Source organism: Mustelus asterias, chromosome 5 (genome assembly GCF_964213995.1).
Source record: "Mustelus asterias chromosome 5, sMusAst1.hap1.1, whole genome shotgun sequence".
In the NCBI taxonomy this organism is placed as follows: Eukaryota; Metazoa; Chordata; class Chondrichthyes; order Carcharhiniformes; family Triakidae; genus Mustelus; species Mustelus asterias.
The window spans coordinates 50,598,801-50,626,750 of NC_135805.1; the positions used below are offsets into that span (position 1 = coordinate 50,598,801).

Genomic DNA, 27,950 nt, shown 5'->3' on the forward strand with positions numbered 1-27,950 from the left:
TTCTCAACCAGCATGACAAAAACATATTAACAGGTCGTTTGTTTCATTTTTGTTTGCAGGACTTTGCTGCGTGCAGGTTGAATACAGGTCTCTAGTCATTCACTCATTGCAACAATGATGACACTTAAAGTATAACAACAAATAGATCATAGCATAGATCAGCTAGATAGTCAATATCTTTTCCCAAAGATAGGGGAGTCTAAAACTAGAGGGCATAGGTTTAAAGTGAGAGGGGAGAGATACAAAAGTGTCCAGAGGGGCAATTTTTTCACAGAGGGTGGTGAGTGTCTGGAACAAGCTGCCAGAGGTAGTAGTGGAGGCAGGTACAGTTTTGTCTTTTAAAAATCATTTTAACAGTTACATGCGTAAGATGGGTATAGAGGGATATGGGCCAAATGCGAGCAATTGGGACGACATATTGTGGACAAATAAAAAAAAAATTATGGGGCACCATATTTCCTGGCAAGGAGTTTACCCACTCAAAAGCCTACTGCCCTGCAGCCATTTTACACTGGACACAGGGTTACTTGTTTTGCCCCATCCACGGAAGAAATCCCACCTTAGAGCACTGCTAGCAGCCACATGGATTGGCTGGTCACTCTCCAGTCCAAGCAGCACAAGGTTTGAGCGGTGGCCAGTCCCCATAAAGAATGGGTTATGTAACCAGACTGATTGGTAATTCCAGGGTATTGGTGGGGCCTGGCTGGCAGATCCCAGTGAGGGGATTTGAGAGGCCAGGGGTGTAGGTGTAAAGTTTGTTTGTTTATTTATTAGTGTCACAAGGAGGCTGCAATGAAATTACTGTGAAAATCCTCTCGGGGGGAGGGGAATATGACCTTGGGGGCAGTTGCCTCCGATGGGTGCAGGAGGACCCCACCCCCGCCCACCCCCCAAAGGAAGTCCCCACATTAATTGGTCTCTTAATGGCCTCAATAATCTCAACTGACACCATCCCCGCCCACTGTAAAATGAGAGACAGGTTGACAGTGGGTGGGAAGGTGCTGTCAAGGCTGGGCAATGTGTTTTTTTTTAGGTTCCCCCACACGCCTGTTTTCAAATACACAGGAAGGGAAACATAAAATTCAGCCAAAAATGTTTATGTCGTTTTGGCTATTCTATCAATCATTAATGTTGCACTGGGGTCTCAACACCATTAACAGGTATTTTCAAAAATGCCCCAGCAAATGTCATGATTTTAGAATACCTGAAAGTTTCTCAGTAATTTGTCGTGCACTAAAGTGATTAACCCAAAACCCGTCTTGACCCCTTTATAGAATCATAGAATCCTACAATGCAGAAGGAGGCCATTCAGCCCATCGAGTCTGCACCCACCCATGCCCCATCCCCATAACCCCATGCATTTACCCTAGCTAGTCCTGACACTAAGGGGCAATTTAGCATAGCCAATCCACCTAACCCACACATCTTTTGGACTGTGGGAGGAAACCGGAGGACCCAAAGGAAACCCACACAGACACGGGGAGAACATGCAGACTCCACATAGACAGTGACCCAAGCCGGGAATTGAACCCGGGTCCTTGGCGTTGTGAGGCAGCAGTGCTAACCACTGTGCCACTGTGCCTCGCACTGCCATTGTGCCCCTCACTTTATGTCGGTGTTTAGATAAGTGACAGTGATTCACTTTTCTTAACAGCAGCAGTGCACGCTGTCAGGATGGATTGACTATTCTTTACAAGATTTTACCAAAGGAAAGTGGAAACAATTGGAGGATTGACGGCAGTGCTCCTATTTACCAGAGATAGAGTGTTGCTAACATCAGGAGGAAAGAGGAGGGGCAGGAAGAGGAATCATTGGTTACTGAACCATGGCAACAGGATATCTTTGGGTAGTGAGATAGCACAGCAGGCACTGTTATTTATCAGACTGCAGCAGTTTACTGGAATGGGCATTGAGTAAAAGGTTGTAATTGCAGTTGAGAATTGTTGGTCTCTTTAGGCTTTTGCAAATGAGCTCTGTTCTATTACACAGTTGCATTTGTAATTTTTATTTAATTGAATATGTGCTAAAGGATTGTACAGGATATTCTGTTGTGACACACAAACATCACCTGCAAAATTATAATAGTGCTTGAGTGCCCTTTTAGTCAGGCTTGTGCTTTAATGCAGTTTACCCCAAACTATTGGTGCCACATTTAATTTAGTAAAAGGAGATGTTTATTGAAGGATGTGGTTATATATTTTTTAAAGTAATGTTTATTTATTAGTCACAAGTAGGCTTACATTAACACTGCAATGAAGTTACTGTGAAAATCCCCTAGTCACCACACTCCAGCGCCTGTTTGGGTACACTGAGGGAGAATTTAGCATGGCCAATGCACCTATAACCAGCATGCCTTTCGGACTGTGGGAGGAAATTGGAGCACCCGGAGGAAACCCACGCAGACACAGGGAGAATGTGCAAACTCCACACAGACAGTGACCCAAGCCGAGAATTGAACCCGGGTCCCTGTGAAGCAGCAGTGCTAAGCACTGTGTCACCGTGCCGCCCCTTTGAGAAACTCCAGCCAAATTCAGTTGTTCTTGATCTTTGTCCTATCTACAACTCAACCTATTTATTTACTTAATTTTTACTTCAAATTTTTTTGTTTACCAAGTTGAATTATCTGTCCTATTGTTATAGAAGTCTGCCAATGTAGCCAATTGTCGAATTGAAAATAAACATTTAAAACAATGAAATTATCTGCTTTAAATTTAGTTTTATGCACTTAGAAAATTCAGGTCAGGTTTTAAAACCAAAGTTTTCTATCTTTTGTAAATGGCAAATAATGGATATGTATCTGTGAAATTGTGCACCCCTCCCTCCCCCAGCCACACGATACATTAATATATAATTAAAATCATGACCTATATTAAAGTTATGAGAAATAGTTGTTTCCAGAAGCTTCCCACAACCACAATTGTGGCCAAGTTAGGGCTCAGAACTGTTCTGAGTGAAAATCATGGAAAAACAATCATGGCCAAGAATGACCATGATAAAGAAATGATTGATTTATAAGCGTTTTAATCCAAGCATATATCAAATCTGTGCCGTGAATGTCTTGAAATTTCAATAAAATTAAATTAGCTATATTGCTGGAAACTTTTTTTAAAATTACTATAACATTATCTCCTTTTATCCCTTTTGTAGTACTGCGATATAAATTAGTGCAAACTTTCTTAGTATGGGATTGATGGGTGGGCCCTGTCGGCCATGAGACCGGAAATTTCCATCCGAGGTCAATAGACCTTTTGCTTGCCCGTCAAATTCTCCGTCCTTCCCGTGACGATTCCCACGAAGGACGAGACCTGAAGATTTAGGCCAACATTTTAAAAGTTATAAATGTGGTTACTAATGACTTAAGATACCAGGCTTGAGGGGATTTCCGAGGTTTCGGCAATGGCCCTCCACTGTGCTCCTCTCAGGGCTGACTGGAGTACCAGTCACAGTGCCATTGTAAGTTCTCCTAAAAAAATTTCAAGTTGGCTTTAGCTTCCTTGCGGAAGTTAAGTTGTACCTTTTCAGGTTGGAGAAGGAAAAAGGCCACAAAACCTCTCGTAGGCATTTAAGTCATTTCAACTGGACAGCTGATGTAACGTGACAATCGTGCATCATATTAATGCAAAATCACTTGCAATGTTCTTATGTCCCCACTCTTATGGTTGGATTCACATTGCATGGTAGCTGTTTGTATCTAGTCACTGTCATGACATGCCCTGAGGAAGGAGTAGCACTCCGAAAGCTTGTGATTCCAAATAAACCTGTTGGACTTTAAGATGTCTCACAACACCAGGTTAATGATAAAAGAGCAAAATGATAAAGGGGCAGAAATTTCAAATATATGTGGGTGAGAGCTGGAGGCATGTTTTTTGGGTTTTTTTTGTTTATCTCAGCACAGAGCCTTGTGCGCAGCCTGCCTCCGCATTCCAGTAGCCTGCACATTCATTTTGAAGTTGCCTCCACCCAACAGAAAATCCAACCAGTGGCAGACATTTTTAAATATTGGGTTTGCTGAGCCGAGAAATCTCCTGACTTGGCAAAGCCAACCCAGGGACAAATGTTTGGGCCTCCATGTTCAATCCTCCTGCCTAAGTCCCTAGCCAGTGGGATTTTAATTGGGAGCGGGTTTCATGTGGATGAGAGTTGCAGACAACCATCGAACCCACTTGACGTTATCAGCTTGAAGCCCAGGCTATGTTAACAAATGGGCCTCATTTGCACACACTGGCAGGACAGCCCAATGGGAGGTGGCATCACTGTGGTTTACAGTTGAGGACGGAGTGGTCCTGGAGGTCGCAACATGGCCACCAGACCCCATGTTGTTCCATGGCATCAAGTCCAATGTGAGCAAGGAAATCTACTGATTACCAACTACTACCCTCCCTCGCTGATAAGTCAGTATTCAAACATGTTAGACATCTCTTGGAAAAAGCCTCGCCCTCATAGAGGACACCCGCCAAAGTCATCCAGAGCAAGAGGGAGAAAGGATCAGCAGCCTCTCTCCATTGCAACTGAATGCGAGGGGGTAGTACCCTACCAAGGAAAAGGAGAAAATTGAGAAATATTCCACAGTCGACACAAATCAGTTGCCTTGGATGCAAATAGATTGTTTCCTTGCCCACTGGTCAATAAATGATATTTTTCATCGCCATCATGCAGAACCACCTCCGCTAGCAGGGTCAGCAAAGCTAGGTTGGCAACACCGCTTCCTGCCCGCCTCCTCTCCCTCGCATTGTGGGCCATTTTCTCCTGCAATGAAGTGTGACATTTCGATTTTCCAGACAGAAGGTGATGGGATTCCTCCAGTCGGCCTTGCACTCCAAGGAGGGAAGCTGTCATCCCTTCCTGACTGTACTTTTGCAGTTCTTGCAGCTGTGAGACAACTGGACCCAGGAGCACATCATTGGCTCAGGGCTTAGCAGAGTCCTGGGCTCCAGCATCCCTCCAAGTGCCGGTTCCCTGAGACATCATTGCCTCCACCTGCTGTGGATCTTCAGCTGTGATGTTCTCACAAGTGAGTGACCCAGAAGCCTGTCTGCTAGTTAATCCCACCGAGGTGTGAGTATCTGTGTTGGCGGAGGGTAGAGATGATAGCTATGATGTCACTTCTATGCTTGTCTTCAAGATGTCTCCCTCAGAGCTGCTCAGGTCTGTGGTCTCCGGAGCACTTCAGCAGTCACGGGGATTCAGCCTTGGATCTTCAGGTAAGCGTTCTCCAAGGCGGCCTTCACGACACACGACAGCGCAGAGTCGCTGAGCAGAAACTGATAGCCAAGTTCCGCACACATGAGGACGGTCTAAACCGGGATGTTGGATTTATGTCACATTATCAGTAACCCCCACAGCTTGCCTCCTGGACTTGCACAATTTCACAAGCTGTACTGTCTGGAGACAATACACATCTCTTTAACCTGTGTTGAATGCTCCCTCCCCCCACATTGTCTGTACATTTAAGACCTGGCTGGCTGTAGAGATTTGCATTCTAATCAGTATTCTGTAATTTGATTTCTGTGTCTGTGCCCTGTTTGAGAACAGAGACCACTCCATCTGACGAAGGAGCATTGCTCCGAAAGCTTATGGTATTTGCTACCAAATAAACCTGTTGGACTTTAACCTGGTGTTGTGAGACTTCTTACTGTCTCCATAGTGCACAAGGATGGTCTGGGCTGATCAACTGATTGACCTGCAAGGGAAGCAAGATGACATTAGTGCTTCATGGGGGATAACTGACAGGAAACAAGTTACCCACATGAGACTTGAACCATGACTGTGTGTCTTGATGGTTCTCACTTTTTTGTCTGCTGCCCAATTCACCCTCTGTACAGGTACAGTCTTGTTCCTCCCCAGCCAACTCAAGGGCACTCTCCTCACCGGGCATAAGGCATCTCAGCTCAGGCCTGATTCCAGCACACTCACGACGGTTGTGCTTCAGTCTGGTCTGCAATGAGACACTTGGGGAGAGTGTAGGAGGGAGTCCTGATACTTCAGATGGTTATGACATTTGGCATGCATAGGAATTGAGTTGGAGCGGGAATACGAGGAGCAAATTAGTTACTGGGTGCAGCCGTGGAGAGGAGGGGAGCAGGAGTAGGGAGAGGGCCACATGATTAGGAACCCATGAGGTGGCTGGTGAAAGTTCACGATGAAGGTGTGAAGGTTGTGTGAAGCGGCGCAGCAGGAGACCTGAGGAGGCTGACTTACCCTGGCTGCACGAAAAAGATCATTCATCTTCTTGTAGCACCCATCCTCTTCTGTAACGAACTGGCACTCGCTATGGCGGCCACCACCCCCCCCCCCCCCCCCCCCCACCCCCTATACACGGAACGCCGTGTATAGGACTTCCCGCCTCTGCTGCACACCATCCAGGGGTTTGGTGAGGGCTCCCTCAGAGGACGGTGATGCTGTCTCCCAGGCATCCATGTCCACGGCCAGATCTGGAAGAGGTGCTGGGGAGGCTTTTGAAAAGAGTGTCCCATTGATGGCAGAGATTAAGTTTCCCCGGGGCGAGCAAATCAGTGGTATGACACGTGGGGGAAAAAAAAATTTTGTTACAGAAGCTCAATGTTCCATGAGGTTCCCTGCCGTCAGTGCCAGTGGAATTCTCACCGGGACCGACACTTTCTGGCCACATTGTTTAGCAGTTACCCAAAATCTGTTCAGGGAATGGGTTACCCAGACTTGCGTTAATCTTTAAAATTACATTGTAATTCATTTACACTGAATTCTTTGTACTCTACAAAGTAAAAAGAGCAAAATGTTATTCAGCCCTTAGTGACACTGCAACACTCAACCTGAGGTAAGTTGAATAATATTTGCAAAGAGTGGACGTAAATGATCACATGTTAAGTAATTGAATACTGTATGATCCAATGTCATGTGAACAGCCCTCCAGAGATATTCAACCAGAACTGGCGAGCCTAACTGCAGTGCCAGCTCAATACGGTCATCAACGTGGTGCAAAAGGAAGCTCTTCTGAAACAGTGTCACATGAATGCGTGTGCAAACCCATAGAAGGTGGGAGAGATTTATTTAGAAGATGATATTCTTAGATCGTAGAACTAAATTGGTTTGGGCTGTTCACTTGCAACAGAACCAAAATAGTTGTCAAGCAGCCAAAAAGGCTGCAATAGTGTAGCCAAATTTTGTTTAGCTTCATTTAGATGGGGCAAATTTTCAGATTTACCACTGCGTGAAAAGTAGCTGCTTCAATGGAAATCAGAAACTGAACTGGGCACAAAAGAGCTCAGTTCATTAACGTTAAAAGTGAAGGATCATCCCCCATAGAAATCGCAGTCCAGAAGGTAAGAACAGTACAGCAGAGGAACAGGCCCTTCGGCCCATCAAGTCTGCGCTGATGCATGATTTCTATCCCTCTGTTCACCTTCCGTTCATGTGTCTATCAAGATACACCTTGAATGTTGCCAGCATGCCTGCTTCCTCCACCTCCACTGGCAGTGCGCTTCAGGCAGAATATCTAAAAGTCATTTCGAATGGAGAATTGCCACAGGGGAACCACAGATTTCAATTTCCTTTTCCACTGACAGCATAGTGTTCAAATAAAATATACCACAGACAGTAGATAGCTTTAGATGATGAATTAAAATTTTATCATGTGGATTAGCAGAATCCTTTACAACCCGGTTTCAGTAACAACATTTTGGCAGAAGCTAATATTCTGTGTTAACACTGCTCGGTGTGGGTGTTCAATTTCATTGTAGATAAAGAGAATGATTGCATAAAAGGACATTTTGCCTGTGTGTGTGTTCCTTGTACTACTGTAGGGCCTCACTAGCTAAAAATGTTAGAACTTTGTAACTTAAAATACAGTGCAAACATTTTGTCCCTTGTTCTAACCACTTATTAAACAACCAGATATAAACTTGTTTTAAAATGTAAAATTTATATCCCAAAATCAATTAATAGCACAGTTTACAAAAAATGTTTTGACTGTTTTCTTTTTTCCAAACACAGCTTCTGTTTAAAGGCAGCATTCCTATATTACAGACACATTTACTGACCACATTAATTTCCATTTAACCGGGGCTTATAATGAATGTGATGTTTTATATCTTTGAGCTATCTGCCATATGTACTCCACCCTTAATGACAGTTAGATGTGATTCAGGGTGAACTTTTGTCATCAAACAGGAACTATGTTTATATACAGACACCACTGGGATATGCCAAGTAGCCAAACATCCGCTCAGGAAATGTTCCTTTTGGGAGGCTCCGTTGATGTCTGTAGACCTATGCAGCAGCAGAAGCAGCAATGCTTGTTTACAGGAATGTTATTCTACCGCGTTTTTGTCTAGAATGGACAGACATTTTGTCTAGGGGTCTGCAGAGAAATAGGTGTCACCATTGACTCAATGACGGTGCTCACGCCTCTTGAGTCAGCAGGTTGTGGATTCAAGACCTACTCTAGAGACTTGAGGATACAACTTGGCTGACATTTTAGTGCAGTGCTGCGGGAGTCGGAGAGGCTGAGTTTCAGATAAAATGTTATACTAAGGCCCTCTTAGGTGGATGTTAATACCCCATGGAAGATGAGCAGGAAAGTCCTGGCTAACACTTAGCCTATCCATCAGCCAACACCTATAAGAGACAATGTGATCATTTATTCCATTGCTGTTTGCAGGATCTTGCTGTGTTTGGCAGCCATGTTTCCTACATTATAACATTTTAAAAAAACAAGTGGGGAGCCAATTGCAGGCACTAGGCTCCAAATCAAAACTCTGCTTTGCTTTCTTTTTGGCAATCTATGATTTATGTTGTCTTTTCACCATTGATGCCAAGATGCTGCTGCACAGAAATTCAGAAACTGGTTCCTCTCTGGTCCCTATTGAAGCTTCAGTGGTTGATATGGTGCCTACTTGGATTTTGTCTTTTATTACTTTCCTGTTTATTTACTTGTTCATTTCCACTGCTGCAGTCTATTTATGATAAATTGCCACTTGGCTGAATCCTTGAGAAGAATATAGTCAGAAGTGTTTTTCTAAGTGTTAAAAATTGAAATTAGCATAAGACTGAGTGCATCTAACACCGAGTTTGTCTTGGAAGAATAACTAGCCCAGTGTACCAGTAAACAAGTTCTTACGCTCATGTGTGCCTTTGTGCAATAACTACCTTTGTGATCTACTTACAATCATATGTTATCATCAGTGAACACCTCAGGGTGGAATTTTCCCATCCCACCGCCATGGGAATCATAGTGGGCGGGACAGGACCATGCAAAGGTCTGTTGACTTTGGGCGGGATATTCCGGTCTTGGGGCGAGCGCAGCTGGAAAATCCCGCCCTTCAGTCTTTGTATGGAATCTGATCTCTTTCCTGTAAATTGGGTGTAAATTCACTGCCCACATTTACCTCTAGCCTCTGTACATTTTTAAGTTTCCCTTTTGCATTATTAAATAATCTAGTCAATATTACAACCGATAAAGGCATAAACATCTTCACAGTTGTAACAGAATCGTTGAGCCCAAGATACAATTTCAATTTATGCCAGATGTTGCAATGGGAAGATGGTGGGTTGGCATTTTCTAAGGAGGAGTCAAATTAGATGAAGTACCGTCTTCCAAACTCCTGTATCCACTTTAGCTGAAATCTCTAAAGCAGATATTCAAGTTTTTAGAATATACTCTGGGTGAGGAATTTCACTGTCCATCACATCCTCTTTGACCACAGGCAAGGTTCTAGTGGACTGGAGAATAGTCAATGTTGTTCCCTTGTTTAAGAAAGGGAGCAGGGATAATCCAGGAAATTATAGGCCGGTGAACCTGATGTCAGTGGTGGGGGAGATTTTGGGGAAGATACTGAGGGACAGGATATATGCACATTTGGAGGAAAATGGACTAGTTAGTGACAGGCAGCATGGCATTGTGCGGGGAAGGTCATGTCTCACCAACTTGATTGAGTTTTCTGAAGAGGTGACAAAGATAATTGATGAGGAAAGGGCTGTTGATGTAGTTTACATGGACTTTAGTAAGGCATTTGACAAGGTCCCACATGGCAGACTGCTACAAAAACTAAAATCACATGGGGTTCAGAGTGGGCTGGCTAGATGGATGCAAAACTGGCTTGGTTATAGAAGACAGAGAGTAGCGGTGAAAGGGTGTTTTTCAGAATGGAGATCTGTAGACAGTGGTGTTCCACAGGGATCATTGCTGGAACCTCTGTTTGTAGTATATATAAATGATCTGGAGGAAAATGTGGGCAGTCTGATTAGTAAGTTTGCGGATGACACAAAGATTGGTGGAGTTGCTGATAGTGCTGAGGATATAGATAGATTGGAGACTTGGGCACATAAATGGCAGATAGAGTTTAATCCAGATGTGGAAGCTTTGGAGTGCAAAGAAGGTTCACCAGGATTTTGCCTGGTCTCGAGGATGCCGGCTATGAGGAGAGGTTTAATAAACTATGATTGTTTTCACTGGAATGACGGGGGCTGAGGGGAGACCTGATAGAGGTCTACAAAATTATGAGAGGCACAGACAGAGTGGATAATCAGAGGCTTTTTCCCAGGGTGGAAGCATCAGTTACAAGGGGGCACAGGTTCAAGGTGAGAGGGGGAAGGTTTAAGGGAGATGTGCAGGGGAAATTTTTCACGCAGAGAGTAGTGGGTGTCTGGAACACACTGCCAAAGGAGGTAGTGGAAGCAGGCACATTGACAACATTTAAGGAGCATCTGGATGGGTACATGAATAGGGAGGGAATAGAGGGATATGGACCGAGTAAGGGCAGAAGGTATTTTTTTAGTTTAGTTAGAGCATCATGATCGGCACAGGCTTGGAGGGCTGAATGGCCTGTTCCTGTGCTGTACTTTTCTTTGTTCTTAGTTCTTTGTTCTACTTTGACTTCCACTTTATCTGCTATCTGAGCCCAGTTACAAACGGATTATCTATTGGGTGTCCACACGTTTTAGTTGGATCTTGAAAGGAAGTGCATGCAATGAACAGAATTGAACATCTAGTGTAGTTCCATCGACATGTTAGCCCAGAGAAAACCTTGACCTGGATCTTCAGAAATATCTTAATTGATGACTGACAATACTGATTGTATACACTAGTCATTTTATATAACGATTTACTGTAGAACCCACTTTAGTTTTGTAGATATCATGTTCAGCATTTCCACTTCTATCAAAACATGGAAATTGATCCAATTATGTTGACAATGTGTGGAGATTGAAAAAATATGATGTAAAATGAAAAGGGACTAAGGTAGCAGCATGGAATACTAATGCTGAAAAACAAAACCATCATTCCTAATGTTCCTCTTGAATTTGTGTTTTCCCAGGAAATGCACGAGTGAGAGGGCAAGCAGGGCTTCTCTCTGAGCGCCGAGGATCATACCCAGTCATTGACTTTCGCCTTTTAAATAGTAAGTATCGACTAAATCTCGGTGGGTGAGCATCTTGGGGATAGCGATCATAATTCTATCTCCTTCACGATAGCATTGGAAAGAGATAGGATCAGGCAGGCTAGGAAAGTGTTTCTCTGGAGTAAAGGGAAATACAGTGTCATCAGGGAGGAAATTAGACGGGTAAATTGGAAGGAGGCATTCTTGGGGAAAAGTACCGAAGGAAAGTGGAGGATTTTCAAGGAATGTTTGTCTGGAGCTCTGCATGACAACGTTCCGATGAGACAGGGGGGTGTTGGTAGGGTACGGGAACCGTGGTGCACGAAGGTTGTGATGAACCTGGTGAATAAGAAAAGAGAGGCGTACAGAAGGTTCAGAGAGCTAGGAGGTGTTAAGGATTTAGAGGAGTATACGGGATGTAGGAAGGAGCTTAAGAAGGAAATTAGGAGAGCGAGAAGGGGTCATGAGAAGGCCTTGGCGGGTAAGATTAAGGAGAATCCCAAGGCTTTCTACAAATATGTCAAGAGTAAAAGGATGAGATGTGAAGGCATAGGACCCTTAAAAGGTGAAGGGGGAAAAGTTTGTGCGGAACCGTTAGAAATGGCGGAGGTGCTTAATGAATACTTTACCTCGGTATTCACGGTGGAAAGGGATCTGGGTGGTTGTACTGCTGGTTTGCGGTGGACAGAAAGGATCGAGCATGTGGACATAAAGAAAGAGGATGTGTTGGAACTATTGAATGGCATCAAGATTGGTAAGTCGCCGGGACCGGATGGGATGTACCCCAGGTTACTGTGGGAGGCGAGGGAGGAGATTGCGGAGCCTTTGGCGATGATCTTTGCATCGTCGATGGAGACGGGAGAGGTTCCGGAGGATTGGAGGATTGCAGATGTGGTCCCTATATTCAAGAAAGGGAACAGGGACAGCCCGGGAAATTACCGACCGGTGAGTCTAACCTCAGTGGTTGGTAAGTTGATGGAGAGGATCCTGAGAGACAGGATTTATGATCATCTAGAAAGTTTAGTATGATCAAAAGTAGTCAGCACGGCTTTGTCAAGGGCAGGTCGTGCCTTACGAGCCTGGTTGAGTTCTTTGAAAATGTGACCAAACACATTGACGAAGGAAGAGCGGTGGATGTGGTCTATATGGACTTCAGCAAGGCGTTCGATAAGGTCCCCCATGCAAGACTTCTTGAGAAAGTGAGAGGGCATGGGATCCAAGGGGCTGTTGCCTTGTGGATCCAGAACTGGCTTGCCTGCAGAAGGCAGAGAGTGGCTGTGGAGGGGTCTTTCTCTGCATGGAGGTCAGTGACCAGTGGAGTGCCCCAGGGATCTGTTCTGGGACCCTTGCTGTTTGTCATTTTCATAAATGACCTGGATGAGGAAGTGGAGGGATGGGTTGGTAAGTTTGCTGACGACACCAAGGTAGGTGGTGTTGTGGATAGTTTGGAGGGATGTCAGAAGTTGCAGCGAGACATAGATAGAATGCAAGACTGGGCGGAGAAGTGGCAGATGGACTTCAACCCGGATAAGTGTGTGGTGATCCATTTTGGCAGATCCAATGGGATGAAGCAGCAGTATAATATGAAGGGTACCATTCTTAGCAGTGTAGAGGATCAGAAGGACCTTGGGGTCCGGGTCCATAGGACTCTTAAATCGGCCTCGCAGGTGGAGGATGCGGTCAAGAAGGCGTACGGCGTACTGGCCTTCATTAATCGAGGGATTGAGTTTAGGAGTCGGGAGATAATGCTGCAGCTTTATAGGACCCTGGTTAGACCCCACTTGGAGTACTGCGCGCAGTTCTGGTCACCTCATTACAGGAAAGATGTTGAAGCCATTGAAAGGGTGCAGAGGAGATTTACAAGGATGTTGCCTGGATTGGGGGGCATGCCTTATGAGGATAGGTTGAGGGAGCTTGGTCTCTTCTCCCTGGAGAGACGAAGGATGAGAGGTGACCTGATAGAGGTTTACAAGGTGTTGAGAGGTCTGGATAGGGTAGACTCTCAGAGGCTATTTCCAAGGGCTGAAATGGTTGCTACGAGAGGACACAGGTTTAAGGTGCTGGGGGGTAGGTACAGAGGAGATGTCGGGGTAAGTTTTTCACTCAGAGGGTGGTGGGTGAGTGGAATCGGCTGACGTCGGTGGTGGTGGAGGCAAACTCGTTGGGGTCTTTTAAGAGACTTCTGGATGAGTACATGGGATTTAATGGGATTGAGGGCTATAGATAGGCCTAGAGGTGGGGATGTGATCGGCGCAACTTGTGGGCCGAAGGGCCTGTTTGTGCTGTGGCTTTCTATGTTCTATGTTCTATGTTAAATACCTGAGACAAAACCCACAGAGCCCAGAGCTTCTATTCACAGCATATGGCTGATCTTGAATTCCTGGATGTCGAGTCTACCTTGTGAATTTGCAGTGAAATTAGGAAGTGAACTGCCTGGCCATTCATCATAGATTTTCCTTTTGAAACAAAATTGCGTTTGCATTAGAAATTGACTGCACTCATGAACTGTGTGTATGAAGTTAAACCATGGGCACTTCAATTTAAATTGAAATAAGAGATGGGTCCCAAACAGAATAGAATAGAATCTCTGCAGTGCAGAAGGAGGCCATTCAGCCCATTGAGTCTTTGGAAAGAACACCTCACCCAAGCCCTCTCCTCCACCCTATCCCTGTGCATTTATCATTGCCCCTTAATGTACAAAGATGTAAAGGTCAAGTAGATTAAGCCTATATGAGGTATAAATGGCAACAGTTTTGAAGAAAGGCCTCTGGTCCTATGACCCAATACTGTAGTTTATATCTTATAAATTGCTTACAAGTTAACTTTTTAACTCATCAACTGAGGATTTTCTCTTGAAGAGAAGTACGTTTGGCAAAGGGTTGACTGCAGGTCATCATCCCGTGTGCCATCACTTATTAATATTTGGCTTGGCCATCCCATAGTTCATCTGGTAAGCTCCTGAAAGCACTGATCACAGCAAACATGAATGATTTTCTTTTATTTTGGGGCGGGAAAGGGAAAAGGGAGGGGGCTATTTTGTGCAAACATAAATCATGGCCCCAATTCTCCAGAATGAATTCCAAGCACTGCCCCCAGTGCAGAAATGGGTGCATTTCCTGCTGCTGCTGACAGCGCTACTGAGATTCTACCACTTCAAAGCTCAAAACAATGCCCCCACGTGAATCACGCCAGGCCCACCGTGCCAGGTATGTCAGGTTCCTGAATCTGTGATCAGCTATTCAGCTGACACTCAAAAACACTTTCTGCTTTCCCTTTTTTCTGAATAACTGAAGGAAAAGTAACCCAGTCTCACATTAATGCAGGAAACATTTCGGGTGGGATTTCCCGAAACCGTAAAATCCCGCCCGAGGTCAACGGACCTTTCCATGGCTCGCTACAATTCCCGTGGCGGGCAGAATGGGAAAATTCATCCCTTCATGTTAGATCTTTCATGATACCAATCTTTGTGAGTTGTAACTGTGGATTTACTTCTGACAGTCTCTACTGCAGCAAGAACCCAGGAAAAAGCATTGAAGTTTCTAACTGAACTGCTCCCCAAAAATTTAGTTCATTACAAAACTAATTAGATGTTCCATGCAATGTCCATTTAAAATATGTGATATAACTGAATCAAACTTGTGGTTTTCACCATGACAACTGCATCTCCATGGTTCTATCTTTCACACAAACCCATGATAACAGATTGAGGTGTAACTCTGAAATTGTACCCAGTGCAGGAGCATCAGGGTGACACAGTACACCAGGGTTTTGATCCTGTATACAATAATGCAGAGAGATATAGATTAGCACATATAATGCCTCACAAGTTTCCAATCCTATCTAATGATTGGAAAGCAAACACTCCCCACGCAGGGAGAGAAAGTTACCGCAATACCTCCTAGTGACCAGCTGCCCAACATCTCACTCATGGATGCTGAAAATGGTGAGAAAACCATCATAAAAAGATTTGCATTCTTGCATAGCATCTTATGTCCAGAGTGCCAAAGGATTTTGAGATATTGTTGATAATTCTTAAGAAGATGAACACTGATGAAGAAAAAGCAAAATCATGTTGAAAGAGTCTGGTGCTTTAATTAATAGTTTTCACATGTAGGATCTGGCATGTTTTTTTAAGTGTGGCATTGTCATCACTCTAAGGTCAGTTTCAAATCCCAAGGTAGCCATAACAAAAATCAGACTTGTGAAACTTCCAATGAAACACCAAATGAGCCAACGTTCAAATGGATAAAATTCTGCATCTTCATTTAAAAAAAAATTCATTCATGAGACATGGGCGTCGCCAACTGGCCAGTATTTATTGCCCAGCCCTCATTGCCCTTGGAGGGCAGTTGAGAGTCAACCACATTGCTGTGGCTCTGGAATCACATGTAGACCAGACCAGGTAAGGACGGCAGATTTCCTTCCCTAAAGGACATTAGTGAACGAGATGGGTTTTTCCAGCAATCGACAATGGTTCATGGTCATCAGTAGATTCTTAATTCTAGATATTTTTATTGAATTCAAATTCCACCACCTGTCATGGTGGAATTCGAACCCGGGTCCCCAGAACAGTAGCTGAGTTTCTGGTTGAATAGTCTAGGGATAATATTACTGGCACCACTTGCCCAGTACCTCATATGTCAATGGAAAATTATTTGGATGTCTTCTTTAACTAATATGAATATTCCTTCTGAGGGTTGCATTGGCTAAAGTAAGGAGATTAATGGTGGAGTTGTAGAAAATAAAAGCAGAGGAGGCAGCCTGTCAGCTAAAATTTTTCACCCCTTTGCATTAGCCCCATTGATGATGGAACGTCTGATGGATAACCACGCACTGCATGTTTTAGGAGCTTTCTGCTGCAACCAACGCTCCCCACCCCCAGCCACTCTCTGTGTTTAAAATAATTTCCCCTTTTATCCTTCAGCCTATCACTTTTAATCTCTTCCCCCTGGTGACTCCTCTGCTTTTAGAAAAAGCCCAGACCATCATGCAAACCAGCCTCCCACCCATCGACTCCATCTACACTTCTCGGAAAAGCAGCCAGCCTAATCAAGGACATCACGCACCCGGGACATACTCTCTTCCACCTTCTTCTGTGGAGAAAAAGATACAAAATTCTGTACCCTTTGCTTTCCTTCTCCCCTATGTGCTCTATGAACAGTATGTTTTGTCTGTATAGTGCGCAAGAGACAATACTTTTCACTGTATCCCAATACATGTGACAATAATAAATCAAACCAAATAAAAAACAATGGTCTTTCCATTTCCACTCTGTCAAGGCCCCCTTCATTATTTTATGTACTTCAATTAAATCTTCCCTCAGCCTCCTCTTTTTCAAAGATAAAAACCGCAGCCTATCCAATCTTGAAGCTTTGCGGAGCTAAAAAGGAAGCAGTAAGAGAAAAACACAGTAATATGAATCTCACAGGTTCAGTGAGAAGCTTTGCAGGCCATAAAAAAAAGCCAGCGGTACAAAAAACGGTATTAGAAAACATAGCTGCTTTCCAGGAAGTGTCAGAGACTTGAAAGAAAAATGTAGTGTTAAACATACAGAACAGGTGTGGTGAAAAGAGGAAGCAACTCAGACTTAATGGAGCATGAACTGATTATATCAACAATGAACTGTTTGATTTGCCCTGGAGCTGTCAGTCACAAAAACTTTTAGCAATTAATGGACAATGCAAACAAACCTAGGCTAATACCCCCTTTGATCTGCTATGGAGCTGTTAATCAAAATATTTCTAAGAGGTTTCAGAGCTGCTGGAGCTCATTCAAGCTACAAAGGTGGATCTCCTGAGTGAAATTGAATGTTCCTGTTAATCAAAGCAGTTCTAAGAAGTTTCAGAGCATCAGGGGCTGATGGGAGAATGCAAGGGGATCTCCCTCGTGAAATTGACAGCTCCTGTCACTCAAAGCACTTCAAAAAAATCTGATGATACCTGGGGTTTCTGAAATCAACCAAGGGCAATCCCTACTGTAGAATGGAGTGCTGCTGCGATTTTGAAGGCTTCCAGGTGTTCACGGGGGACATGGATTTTAATTCAATCAGTCCACTTCAAAGATTTTACAAAACACAGGCCATAAAGATTTTTAGCAGAAAGGTGACTGAAATCACCATCCTCAGAGTGACATCCATGTTTGCCGAAGTCCAGCCATGAGAACGCTACCCCAAGGGAGACCACTGAGGTCAATAGTCAACATGTACCCCCCAGCTTGAGGCCCCTCAGGTCAGTTGAGCCCCCCCCCCCCACCTCCTCTGCAGCCTGACAGCAACAGAGGAGCTCTGGTTCTCACCCCCTCTGGACGGGAATGTGATCTGGCCGGGCGCAATGGGCTGGGAGACTCACAACAGGTTTGACACCCAGTGAGAATCCTGATTTGGCCCTCATGTCCGATTCAGTGGGCCATCGGGCATCCCAGCTGGGGCTATCGACCCAGGATAATCACGTTCCCCCCTGCCCCTCATATAAGCAGAAGCATGCTAATGACTACTTTTAAGGCCATATATGGAAAATTAGCAGGGTACCTATGACAACTTTCCATGTCTGAAGACCAGCTCCTGATACGTCCTAACTATGCCCTACACTTTAATAATAATTGCTTGTGCTGTTTTCGGTGGTCGTGCACTAAATCAAGAGTGAATTAAACACAAACTCTTTTTAAAAAGAAACACACATTTTATATGATTAGCAGGAACTGTAAGAATGTTGCTGGTTTGCTTTACAGCAAAGTGACACAAGGATTAATATAGTCCCTGACAGTGACATTCTTGTGTGGCTTTTGCTACCAAATAAACCTGTTGGACTTTAACCTGGTGTTGTTAAACTTCTTACAGTGACATCCCCACCAGTGAACTCAATACTAGCAATCAGTTGTGTGTGACAAATACTGTACACTCTTACCCATTTTCAAGCGTATGCCATTCTTGGCCTGCATGCTTTGAAGTGTAATTGTGGATTTTTGCAAATCTCTTCGAAAATGTTCATGTCAAATAATCTCTGCTATCGGCAAAGTGCAAAATTAAAGCACTCAAATGATTAAAGACCATTTCCTATGCTGACTTTGTAGCATTCATATGCACACAGCTCTGTAGCACCTGCTTCCGGTTTTATGTAGTGTAAACTTCAAGTAGGAAACCTTCAAAGAGATTGAAGCACACACATTGACTTTATTAAATTGCTGGAATGCTTTTGACGCACTAAAGGCTTTGTTTTAGGTTGCTCTATCTGCAATGTCCTATTTAAACAGCAATAGGCAAATATTTTTGATAACATAAGGTCTTTGGGCTGTAACCTCCAAGCTCCAGTGCAGTGTAACTGAGGGGTACCCCAATGATATGGTGGGAACGCTCCTGGTGAGTTTTACACAGCAATTGCCCGGAAATGCAAACTTCTGATGGGTCATTGCCCTGCACTGGGAGCCATCCGAAAACGCGATTTAAATCACAAACCTCTAATTGTTCTGACTGTGTTAATGAATATGTAAAAAGTTAGAAGAATTAATACAACTTCCGAGCTTCTGGGGAGCTATTCTATAGACACACACCGACTTCCCATGGGATTCCCCCCGAGTGACGTTTGCTACCAAATAAACCTGTTGGACTTTAACCTGGTGTTGTTAGACTCCTTACTCTGTTTCCCCCGAAACCCCAGGGGATTCCCAACATCCTACTAACTACTCCCACCACAATGGACACCCCACCCCCAAACCCCAACTAAATCCCAGGCCAAATCAACCCTGTCCCCCCCCCCCCCTCCACCCCCCACTCCGCAACCATCTTGCCCCCTCGCCAACTGTCCTCTCCTCTCCTACCTGACTGCCCCACCCCCACCCAACCAGCTGTCCAAACCTCTGCCACTCTCTCCCCCCCCCAGGCTGTCCTACCACCTCCAACACCCACAGTTGTCTCACCTCCCCCATCCCGTACTCCACCCCAACTAGATGTCCTCTCCCCCAATTATAACCAGTTACCTGACAAACCAACCTCTGCCATGGCCGGGCCTTTAAACCTACCTAACAGACAGCAGCCTGTACCGTAAAAGAAGGGGAGGACATGGTTAACTTGCCTCCAATTCAGCAGCACTTGACTGAAGGCTTCAGGAATGTCCTACCCTGCACAGCTCTCACCTGGCCTGTGCCAGAGAGTTGGACAAAACAGGATCAAAAATATTACAAGATAAAAACACAGGAGCAGAGTGATAATCCAACTCTGATTGCTACTCGGCAGAGGTTCAGGCCCTTTATGTTAGTAATTAGGAACTTTCCCTCTTTCTAAAGGTTATATTTCATCCCTGCATAAAATGTTAACTGTCTGTCAAAAGGCGGAATTCTTTTGTGCATTAGATATTGTGGAAGACTTAAAAGCATTTAAATTTACAGTTTCACTCCACACCATATGGAGGACATTTTCTTCTGTTGTGTATCAAGATTTGAAAATGTTTATTATTTCATTAAAAAGTAATATCAGGGAAGATGATTTTGGAGTAGCCCGCATAAAACAAAAACAAGTTTTTCAATTTTGTAAGCTCAAATCTGTGTTTTCCTTTACTTAGTATGTCCAGGAAATCAGCTGCCACCCCCAGCATACAATGACTGAATATAATGACCATGTAAAGGTGCATGAGTTGGCATGAGTGGCATGAATGGGCATGGAGAGTGGGTGAACGGGTTTAAGGGCTGAGGACAAGAGGGCCTAATATCTAAGGAAACAACTGGGATGAATTCCCAGAGAACCGAGGTGGGCCTTTAATAGCCCTCCTCAGCACTTGGCAGTCCCTACGGCTACCTCCAATCTGCATCCGGGGGGCAGTGGGCCCACTCCATCCAGCAATCTTTCCTGAATGGGGGGGCATGGCGAACCAGGAAATTTCTCAACCCTCGCTACCTGACTGGGGAATGAAAATCCAGGCCAATCCATGAGCTCCTCATACCCACTGTTGGAGGTGAGGGTGGAATAGTCGGGGGAGAGGCATTTAGGAAAATGGTTTGCAGTTGAACAAAATAAGCTGGAGGCTGTCTTTGCATTCCAGGATAGTCCTGGAATAATGAACCATTTTCACCGATAATACCAGGACCCAATAATGTTTGTGTGATCCAACCAAATGCGCTGGTGAATGGCTAAACCAATTGTGCCCCATATCCTTTCAGGACAACATCCTTTGATTTAAGGGGGCAGAGATGAGGGCCATAGGAAAGGGGAATGGCCAGGGTGAGAGGGAATCATGGTTTTATTGGAGTTTCGGGCATCAAAGATGGACGTGAAGGTACAGTTGAGAGGAAAGAGAAGGTATTACCTTAACATGGACAAGTTCCCTTCAAAATGTAACCTAACAGACTATTAAATGAGAAAGGAATTGTTGTAAATGCTCTGTAGAAGATATGTTGGTTCCAAGTGTAGTACATCTTATTCATTATTTAAAACAAAACTCCAAATGTTCACATTCATATGGTTTGTTTGTTATCTTTAGTCTTCCATTTCATCTAATAAAAAGTTCAATAACTGTAATAGGATGCAAAGCCATGAGAGATCCTTTAACATTTGGTCCACTTATTGTCACTGGTCTTAGTTTGATCTTTTACCTTTCAGAAGTAATTTTTCCCCTCCTTTAGTTCTGTGTATTTATTGAAAAGCAGCATGTTGGGTGGCACGGTGGCACAGTGGTTAGCATTGCTGCCTCACAGGGACCTGGGTTTAATTCCAGCCTAGGATAACTGTCTTTGTGGAGTTTGCACACTCTCCTCATGTCTGCATGGGTTTCCTCTGGGTACTGTAGGTTGTACCCACAGTCCAAAGATGTGGTTAGGTGGATTGACCATAGTAAATTGTCCCTTAGTATCCCAAGATGTGCAGATTAAGGGGATTAGCAGGGTAAATATGTGGAGTTACGGGCATAGGATAGGAGGGGGTTGCCTGAGTAAGATGCTCTGTCAGAGAGTCAGTGCAGACTTGATGGGCCGAATGGCCTCCTTCTGCACTATAGGATTCTATGATACTATGTTGTCATTGATAAACATGGAAAAGCTTAGGTTAGTGATGCAATTTGGCAAAATTAACAAGGAGAGAAAGCGAAAGAGGGGGTGGAAATCTCAACTTTTATAATAACTGAAAAAAGGAAGAGGTGGAGAAGCATATCCCTCCGACATGGCATATTGTTGGTCATCTTTCAGAATCAACCAAAGTCTGTACATGTAAGTTTTACATCTGCTGCACCTCCTTGAAGGTGTCCCATGTGCCCTTTATTACTTGGAAAACATATTGGTAAAATGTCAGTGCCATTTGAACAAACCATGACTAAACATGGCAGGGAACCTTCCAAAGAACGTGGAGCATATGTTTTTAAAAAGGGCCAGTGAGCCATTTGCTGCTGGTTTCTTCTCACTGTCACTTGACCTCTCCCCAAATGAGGATTTGTAAGCAACTGCTAGTCTGGAGACAAAGCAATGGAAAGTTGGGCGGTGGGTCAAAATGTGACTGATTCATTATTGCCCATTTTGCATGACTGCGTAAGACAATTGTTCACCTCCAACTTTTACTCAACAATAGGAATTGGCCCGGACACATTCAAGAATGTGTCTATTTACAGTAATTGCATTCTGTAACTTTAAAGAGACAGAACAAGTTAAACACAGCTACACTATACTGTATAATGTGTATATCATGGTGCAGTACCTCTCTAATTGTGTAACAATATACTCTACAACTTATTGTAAGCAACGCCATGGGAAAATGACACAGTATAAACAGATGTATCTGTTATAATTTAACTAGAACAATGCTATTTTCGAGTCAGAGTGCTTTTATGGCTGTTTGCCAGTGGGTGAATAACCTGTTCCTGATTTAGGAACCAGAAATGATCACATCAGATTTAATAATATACCAAACTTTCAGGCTACATTTTGAGCCAGGATGCATTTAATTTGTGTGGTTTTTGTTTTTAACTTGCAATTACTTATATACAAATTTTTCTCTCTTTCTGTTTAGCAACTGCACACTCGGGTGAAATTGGCACAAAGAAAAGGGTGAAAAGATTATTGAGCTTTCAGAGGTATTTTCATGCTTCTCGACTGCTACGTGGCATTGTACCACAGACGTGTCTGCACTTACTGGATGAAGACTACCTTGGACAAGCCAGAGTATGTGAGATTTTAATTAATATGATTTCAGTCAGCTGCCATTGAAACTAGGGGCAAAGCTTAAAATCTCTTAAAAGACACTCTAGAATTAGATTTGAAATCAGTTGAGGGGTCTTGGACCATGGTCCTTCTTTCCTCTGAGTCAGAAGGTTGTGAATTCAAGCTCTAGACCAGGGCCCCAGTTCTTGCTCTGGGCTCAGGAAAACTCGACCTGTGCACTTTTGCAATTCGCAAACTGCACCCCAAACTGAACAGGCCATTTTTGTCTTTTCACACCGGTTTTGGGTTCATGGTGTAGCTTGCATGCCGTGCTGGAATGCATGAGTGTGGGTGTGGAGGTGGGCTGGTTAGAAAGCCACCTCAGTTCTGCAACACAGTTTCCCACCTCAGTGGGTGGCACAGTGGTTAGGACTGCTACCTCACAGCGCCAAGGACCCAGGTTCAATTCCTTTGGTGAGCTGGCCTTGGGTGACTGTGTGGAGTTCGTACATTCTCTCCTTGTCTGCATGGGTTTCCTCCGGGTGCTCCGGTTTTCCCCTATACTCCAAAGATGTGCAGGTTAGGTTGATCAGCCATGGTAAAATGCCCCTTAGTGTCCAAAGATGTGTAAGCTAGGAGCATTAATGGGGTAAATATGTGGGGATACAGGGATAGGGCATGGGTAACATCCTCCGTCAGAGTCTGTGCAGACTCGATGGGCTGAATGGTGGCCTGCTGCACTGTAAAGGATTATATGATTCTAACAGTATTCGAAAGCTCCCTAAACCTCACCCCTCACCTCCGCCATCCTGTCCCACCCATGCCAGCCCATGCGTCCTCAAATTGCCCATGCTATCCCTATGCTCCTCATTTATCCTCCAGAGCCATTCATCCAGTATGCACTATATACAACCCTCCAATTACATGCAATATCAATGGAATTCTACATTCCTTTTCCTTGTGGGAAATAAAACTCACATCGTCTAACAAGAGCCTTCATGTCACTGATAATGAGAAGAAAACGCATCCTGCCGTGTGAAAAATCCTTGTAGTACTTGTAATCCTATTAGCAGTTGCAACAAACCAGAAATCACATCAAAAGGGACCATCTGTTATTACAGCTTCTTGAAACTGTCATTCATTCTCAAATTAACAAAACATCGACTGTCCTATAACCCATTAGCACCATGGATCTCAACTAAACAGAGATAATGACTACCGTTGTGCAAATAATAAACTTCTCTCCAGGAAGGGAAAAGCAGAATGTGGCCATTTCAATTTCAAAGCAGAATGGCTGTCAGTCACTATAAGGTGGATAGATCCACGACCTTCAGATATGATTGTGCTAACATTACTGCAATGACTACACATTCTGCAAACCTGTGTTCGCCACTCCTTCAAATATCTTCCAAACTATCCATTCACCACCAGTTGTGTGCGACATCTGTAACATGCAATCCTGCCACGCCCCTCAGCTCACTGTGAACCTACTGCCTCCATAGTGAAGTAACCACGCAAGCATGTTTCCCTGGAGCATACAATGGAGTGAAAATCCAACCACCCAGGGCTGTTTTACCTGGGATGGCTTCAGCCAACTGAAAATTTCCTGACAGTGTACCTACTTCAGGAGCTACGATCTGAGCCCAAGTGTGGCCATTCATGCACCGAAATGACATTCTTCACTCAGAGGAAAATCTTTTCCCCAGGTGTTGAACAGGTAATCTAGTGACGGACACTTTGAGACAGGACATGTAATCCATTCACTCCCTGCGTGTTCATGTGGTTGTACAAGTTCACATGGCACAATTTGAAGAGGTTCTGGGCTCCCTCAGTTAACATCATGAAACCCAATCATTTGGCTGCTTCTATTTGCTTTTTGTGGACCTTGCCATGCTCAAACTGGCTGCTGTGTTATCCTACAAAATTGAGACACTTCAAAGTTACCGTTTCACTGTGAAGTTCTTGGGGACATCCTGATGGCATTAAAGATGAGGGCCAGGATTCTCCGGTCCCGCCAGCAGCGCACCCTTGCCCGTGGGTTTCCCGCCGGCATGGGGTGACGTCAATGGGAATTCCCAGTGATAGCAGCAGGACCAGAGACTCCCGCCACGAGCAAACATGCAGGAAATACACGGCTTAGAGGCCGGAGAATCTCACCCCTAATATAATTGTTCTAAAATATATATAAATATGCATTCCAGAAATAGTGAACTACTAGTGAACACCTGGGGAAAAGATTTTCCTCTGAGTGCAGAATGTCATTTCAGTGCATGAATGGCCACACTTGGGCTCAGATCATAGCTCCTGAAGTAGGTACACTGTCAGGAAATTTTCAGTTGATTGAAGCCATCCCAGGTAAAACAGCCCTGGGTGGTTGGATTTTCACTCCATTGTATGCTCCAGGGAAACATGCTTGTGTGGTTACTTCACTATGGAGGCAATAGGTTCAAGCAGACTTCAGGAAAATCTGCCAGGGCCAAAGCACACCTCCACTTCAACTGTCTTCATGTGGCATGAATGAGAAAAGGGGTGGCCTTTCGAGGGGTAGGGAAATTGGGGTCAGGGCTGCAAAGCCAAGATGCTTGTTGCACAAGCGGTAAAGACTAAATTCTAACCCGTTATCCTTTTAATGTAAAAGTCTGGGACTATCCTCCCAGTGTTGCTGAACTAAGATTGTTGATATAGGATATCAAGCTATGAAACAGATTTTCATTTGACGATGTTTCATGAAGCTGAATGAATTGCTATTTGACACAATATTTGGTTTTTCAGTAGATTGCAGTTGTGTGTTTGACCACATGCTAAAATTAGGCACTAAGTTCATAATTGATTTTATGATTTTTTTAAAAAATCTGTTTCCAGCTTTTTCAATTTAGGTTACATATTTTTAGCTTAACATTCATCATTGGGCATTATCAGCTGCAAAGATAATTAAGTCACAAACATTCCTTGAAAACTTTTTTTAAAATTACAACTTTGCCAGAAACACTTTGCAACTTGCTATCATTTGTGGTTGTGCAAAACTTCCTGAACAATATAAACACATAGTTAAAGGCTGTTTATACTATAACCATTTAATGGACTGTGCGGTTACAACAGATTATTTCTCATAAATATTCACCAAAATCTTGCTGGCATTTACATCGGCGGGATCTTCCGGTCCCACCGAGGGCAGACCCCGGCCACGGGTTTCCCAGCACGAGGAGTGCGTTCAATGGGGAACCCCATTAACAACAGCGGGACCACAAGTTCCCGCCACCAGCAAGCGGCTCGCCACCTCTCACCATCGCGAAACCCACAGCAGAGGGGGAGGAACACCCTGCCCAATGAATAGTTGGAGAATCCAAATTATCAACCAGAGGCATGCACTTTTAATCAACTTTCAATCTCAATTTCAAACGAACTGTGGAATCATGTTTCGATTTCATTTAGTCTGTTCAGTCCTTGGCTCAGTGGGAGCATTCCCGCCTCTAAGCCAAGAGGTACAGGCTTCAAGCCCCGCTCCAGACTGTCCCAGCTAGTGGGTATAGGAACTCTGGATTGGCATCCAGTAGAATACTCATATTGATGGGTGTTAGTTCACAGATCTTATATTAAATCCAGTAAATTCTGTTCTTTGATTTAAATTTCATTTTCCTCATATCTCCAGTACTTTATCCCCTTCCTCTATGTTGAAAGACTGATGTAAAGTAAATACTTATCTGGTCTGCCCTTCCCTTTTCAGTTGTTTACATTATCCTTAGCCACCCCAATACTCACACTTCGACTGGTATAAAGATGGTTATGACAACAAAGGGAGCTTATACATCGTGGCCTGTTAATCATCCTACAAACCCTTTCACGACTTGTCGGCAAGCAGTGTGAAGATAAGAAAACAGCAACTGGCACGGTGCAAAGCATGCTATCATATATTTGACTCCGTTTTCTGGAATTGTGTTTTTGATCCAACAAGAGGACAGGGCATTCCAGATTCAGGGTTTAGTAATGGGGCAGAATTAATCAATGAATTAACAGTGAGGGAACACCTAGCTAATAGTGACCACTAGGTTTGAGAGAAGGGTAATCACGAACCAAGCTTTTAATTTTAGTTACAGCTAGCTTTGAAGCAATGAGACTGAAACTGGCCACGGTAAACTGGGTGGAACTGATGATGGGTAAACAGGTAGAAACGTTCAAAGAAGCATTTGGTACAATAGAAGACTTCTACATACCTCTAAAGGGCAAGAACTCTATTTCTGCAATTAAACAACCTAGGTCAACAACAGAGTTAAAAGCTAGTATAATATATATATATATATATGGATACAAAGATTTGTGGCGATCACATGGGCCGGAAAGACATAGGGTGGGATTCTCCCAAAAAAAATTGCGTAAAAACTTTTCAGCGGGATTTTCAAAATGAATCTCCCACACTCTGTGCACTGCAGAGTACACGAGTGTGAATCACGCGAAACATCAGGGGGCAGGGGCTATTCCAGCTGGAGAGGCCGGCAGCATAGTGATGAGCGGCCACTGTGCATGCGCCGATCTGTCATAGCAGAGATTGACACATGCTCAATAACCCCGCACTGCCAGCCTCCCGATCGTCGGCCAGCCCCGCGACCCTGCATTGCTGGCCTCCCAGACGTGTCCAGACCCAGCCTGGCTAAAGCAGCACAGCAGACTGGGGGAATTGCCCCCATAGTAAGAGTCGCAAAAAGAAATAAAACTTGCAAGGAGTAAAGCTGGACATTTTTACAGCGGTATTGGGAGAAAAAGGGTGGCTAAGGATAATGTAAACAACTGAAAATAAGAGAAGGGCAGACCAGGTAAGTAATTATATCAGTTTCCACCGTAGAGAAAGATGATAAAGCACTGGAGATGTGAGGAAAACAAAATTTAAATCAAAGGACAGAATTTACTGGATTTAATTTTGTTTTAGGAAAAAAGTAATGATGAAAATAAAACTTCTGTTTAATCTGGGTAAATCCATTTGTCATTGCCTCCAATCAAGTTCCTTTCCGTTTCTTGCAATTCACTTAGATTTAGATTGTTTTTTGTTCCAATTCAGTATTCAATATAGAATGCTTCCAATAATTCCCCATCTTTTTTGTTCCTTTATATTACATATTCAATAAGAATATTAAAAAGTCATGATAACTTTGAATTTTTAAAAGGGAATTGAACATACTTGTTGCAGAGCCATTTTAGTAAGATCACTGCATGAATCAATATTCTTTCCCTCAACATGCTAACTGCTCTCAACCATGATAAATTCCTTAAAAACATCATAGAATCATAGAAACCCTACAGTGCAGAAAGAGGCCATCTGGCCCATCGAGTCTGCACGGACCGCAATCCCACCCAGGCCCTACCCCCATATCCCTACACATTTACCCGCTAATCCCTCTAACCTACGCATCTCAGGACACTAAGGGGCAATTTTAGCATGGTCAATCAACCTAACCTGCACATCTTTGGACTGTGGGAGGAAACCGGAGCACC

The 27,950-nt window shown here is 43.9% G+C and overlaps 1 protein-coding gene across 1 annotated transcript in view; it reads left to right on the forward strand.

The window, feature by feature from the left end:
- LOC144493522 (3',5'-cyclic-AMP phosphodiesterase 7B-like) overlaps positions 1 to 27,950 on the forward strand; it is a 139,281-nt gene that overhangs the window by 70,090 nt on the left and 41,241 nt on the right. The window contains exons 3-4 of the mRNA XM_078212569.1: positions 11,292 to 11,375; positions 22,336 to 22,487. Coding sequence (XP_078068695.1) covers positions 11,292 to 11,375; positions 22,336 to 22,487 — 236 coding nt within the window. The remainder of the gene's footprint in view (positions 1 to 11,291; positions 11,376 to 22,335; positions 22,488 to 27,950) is intronic.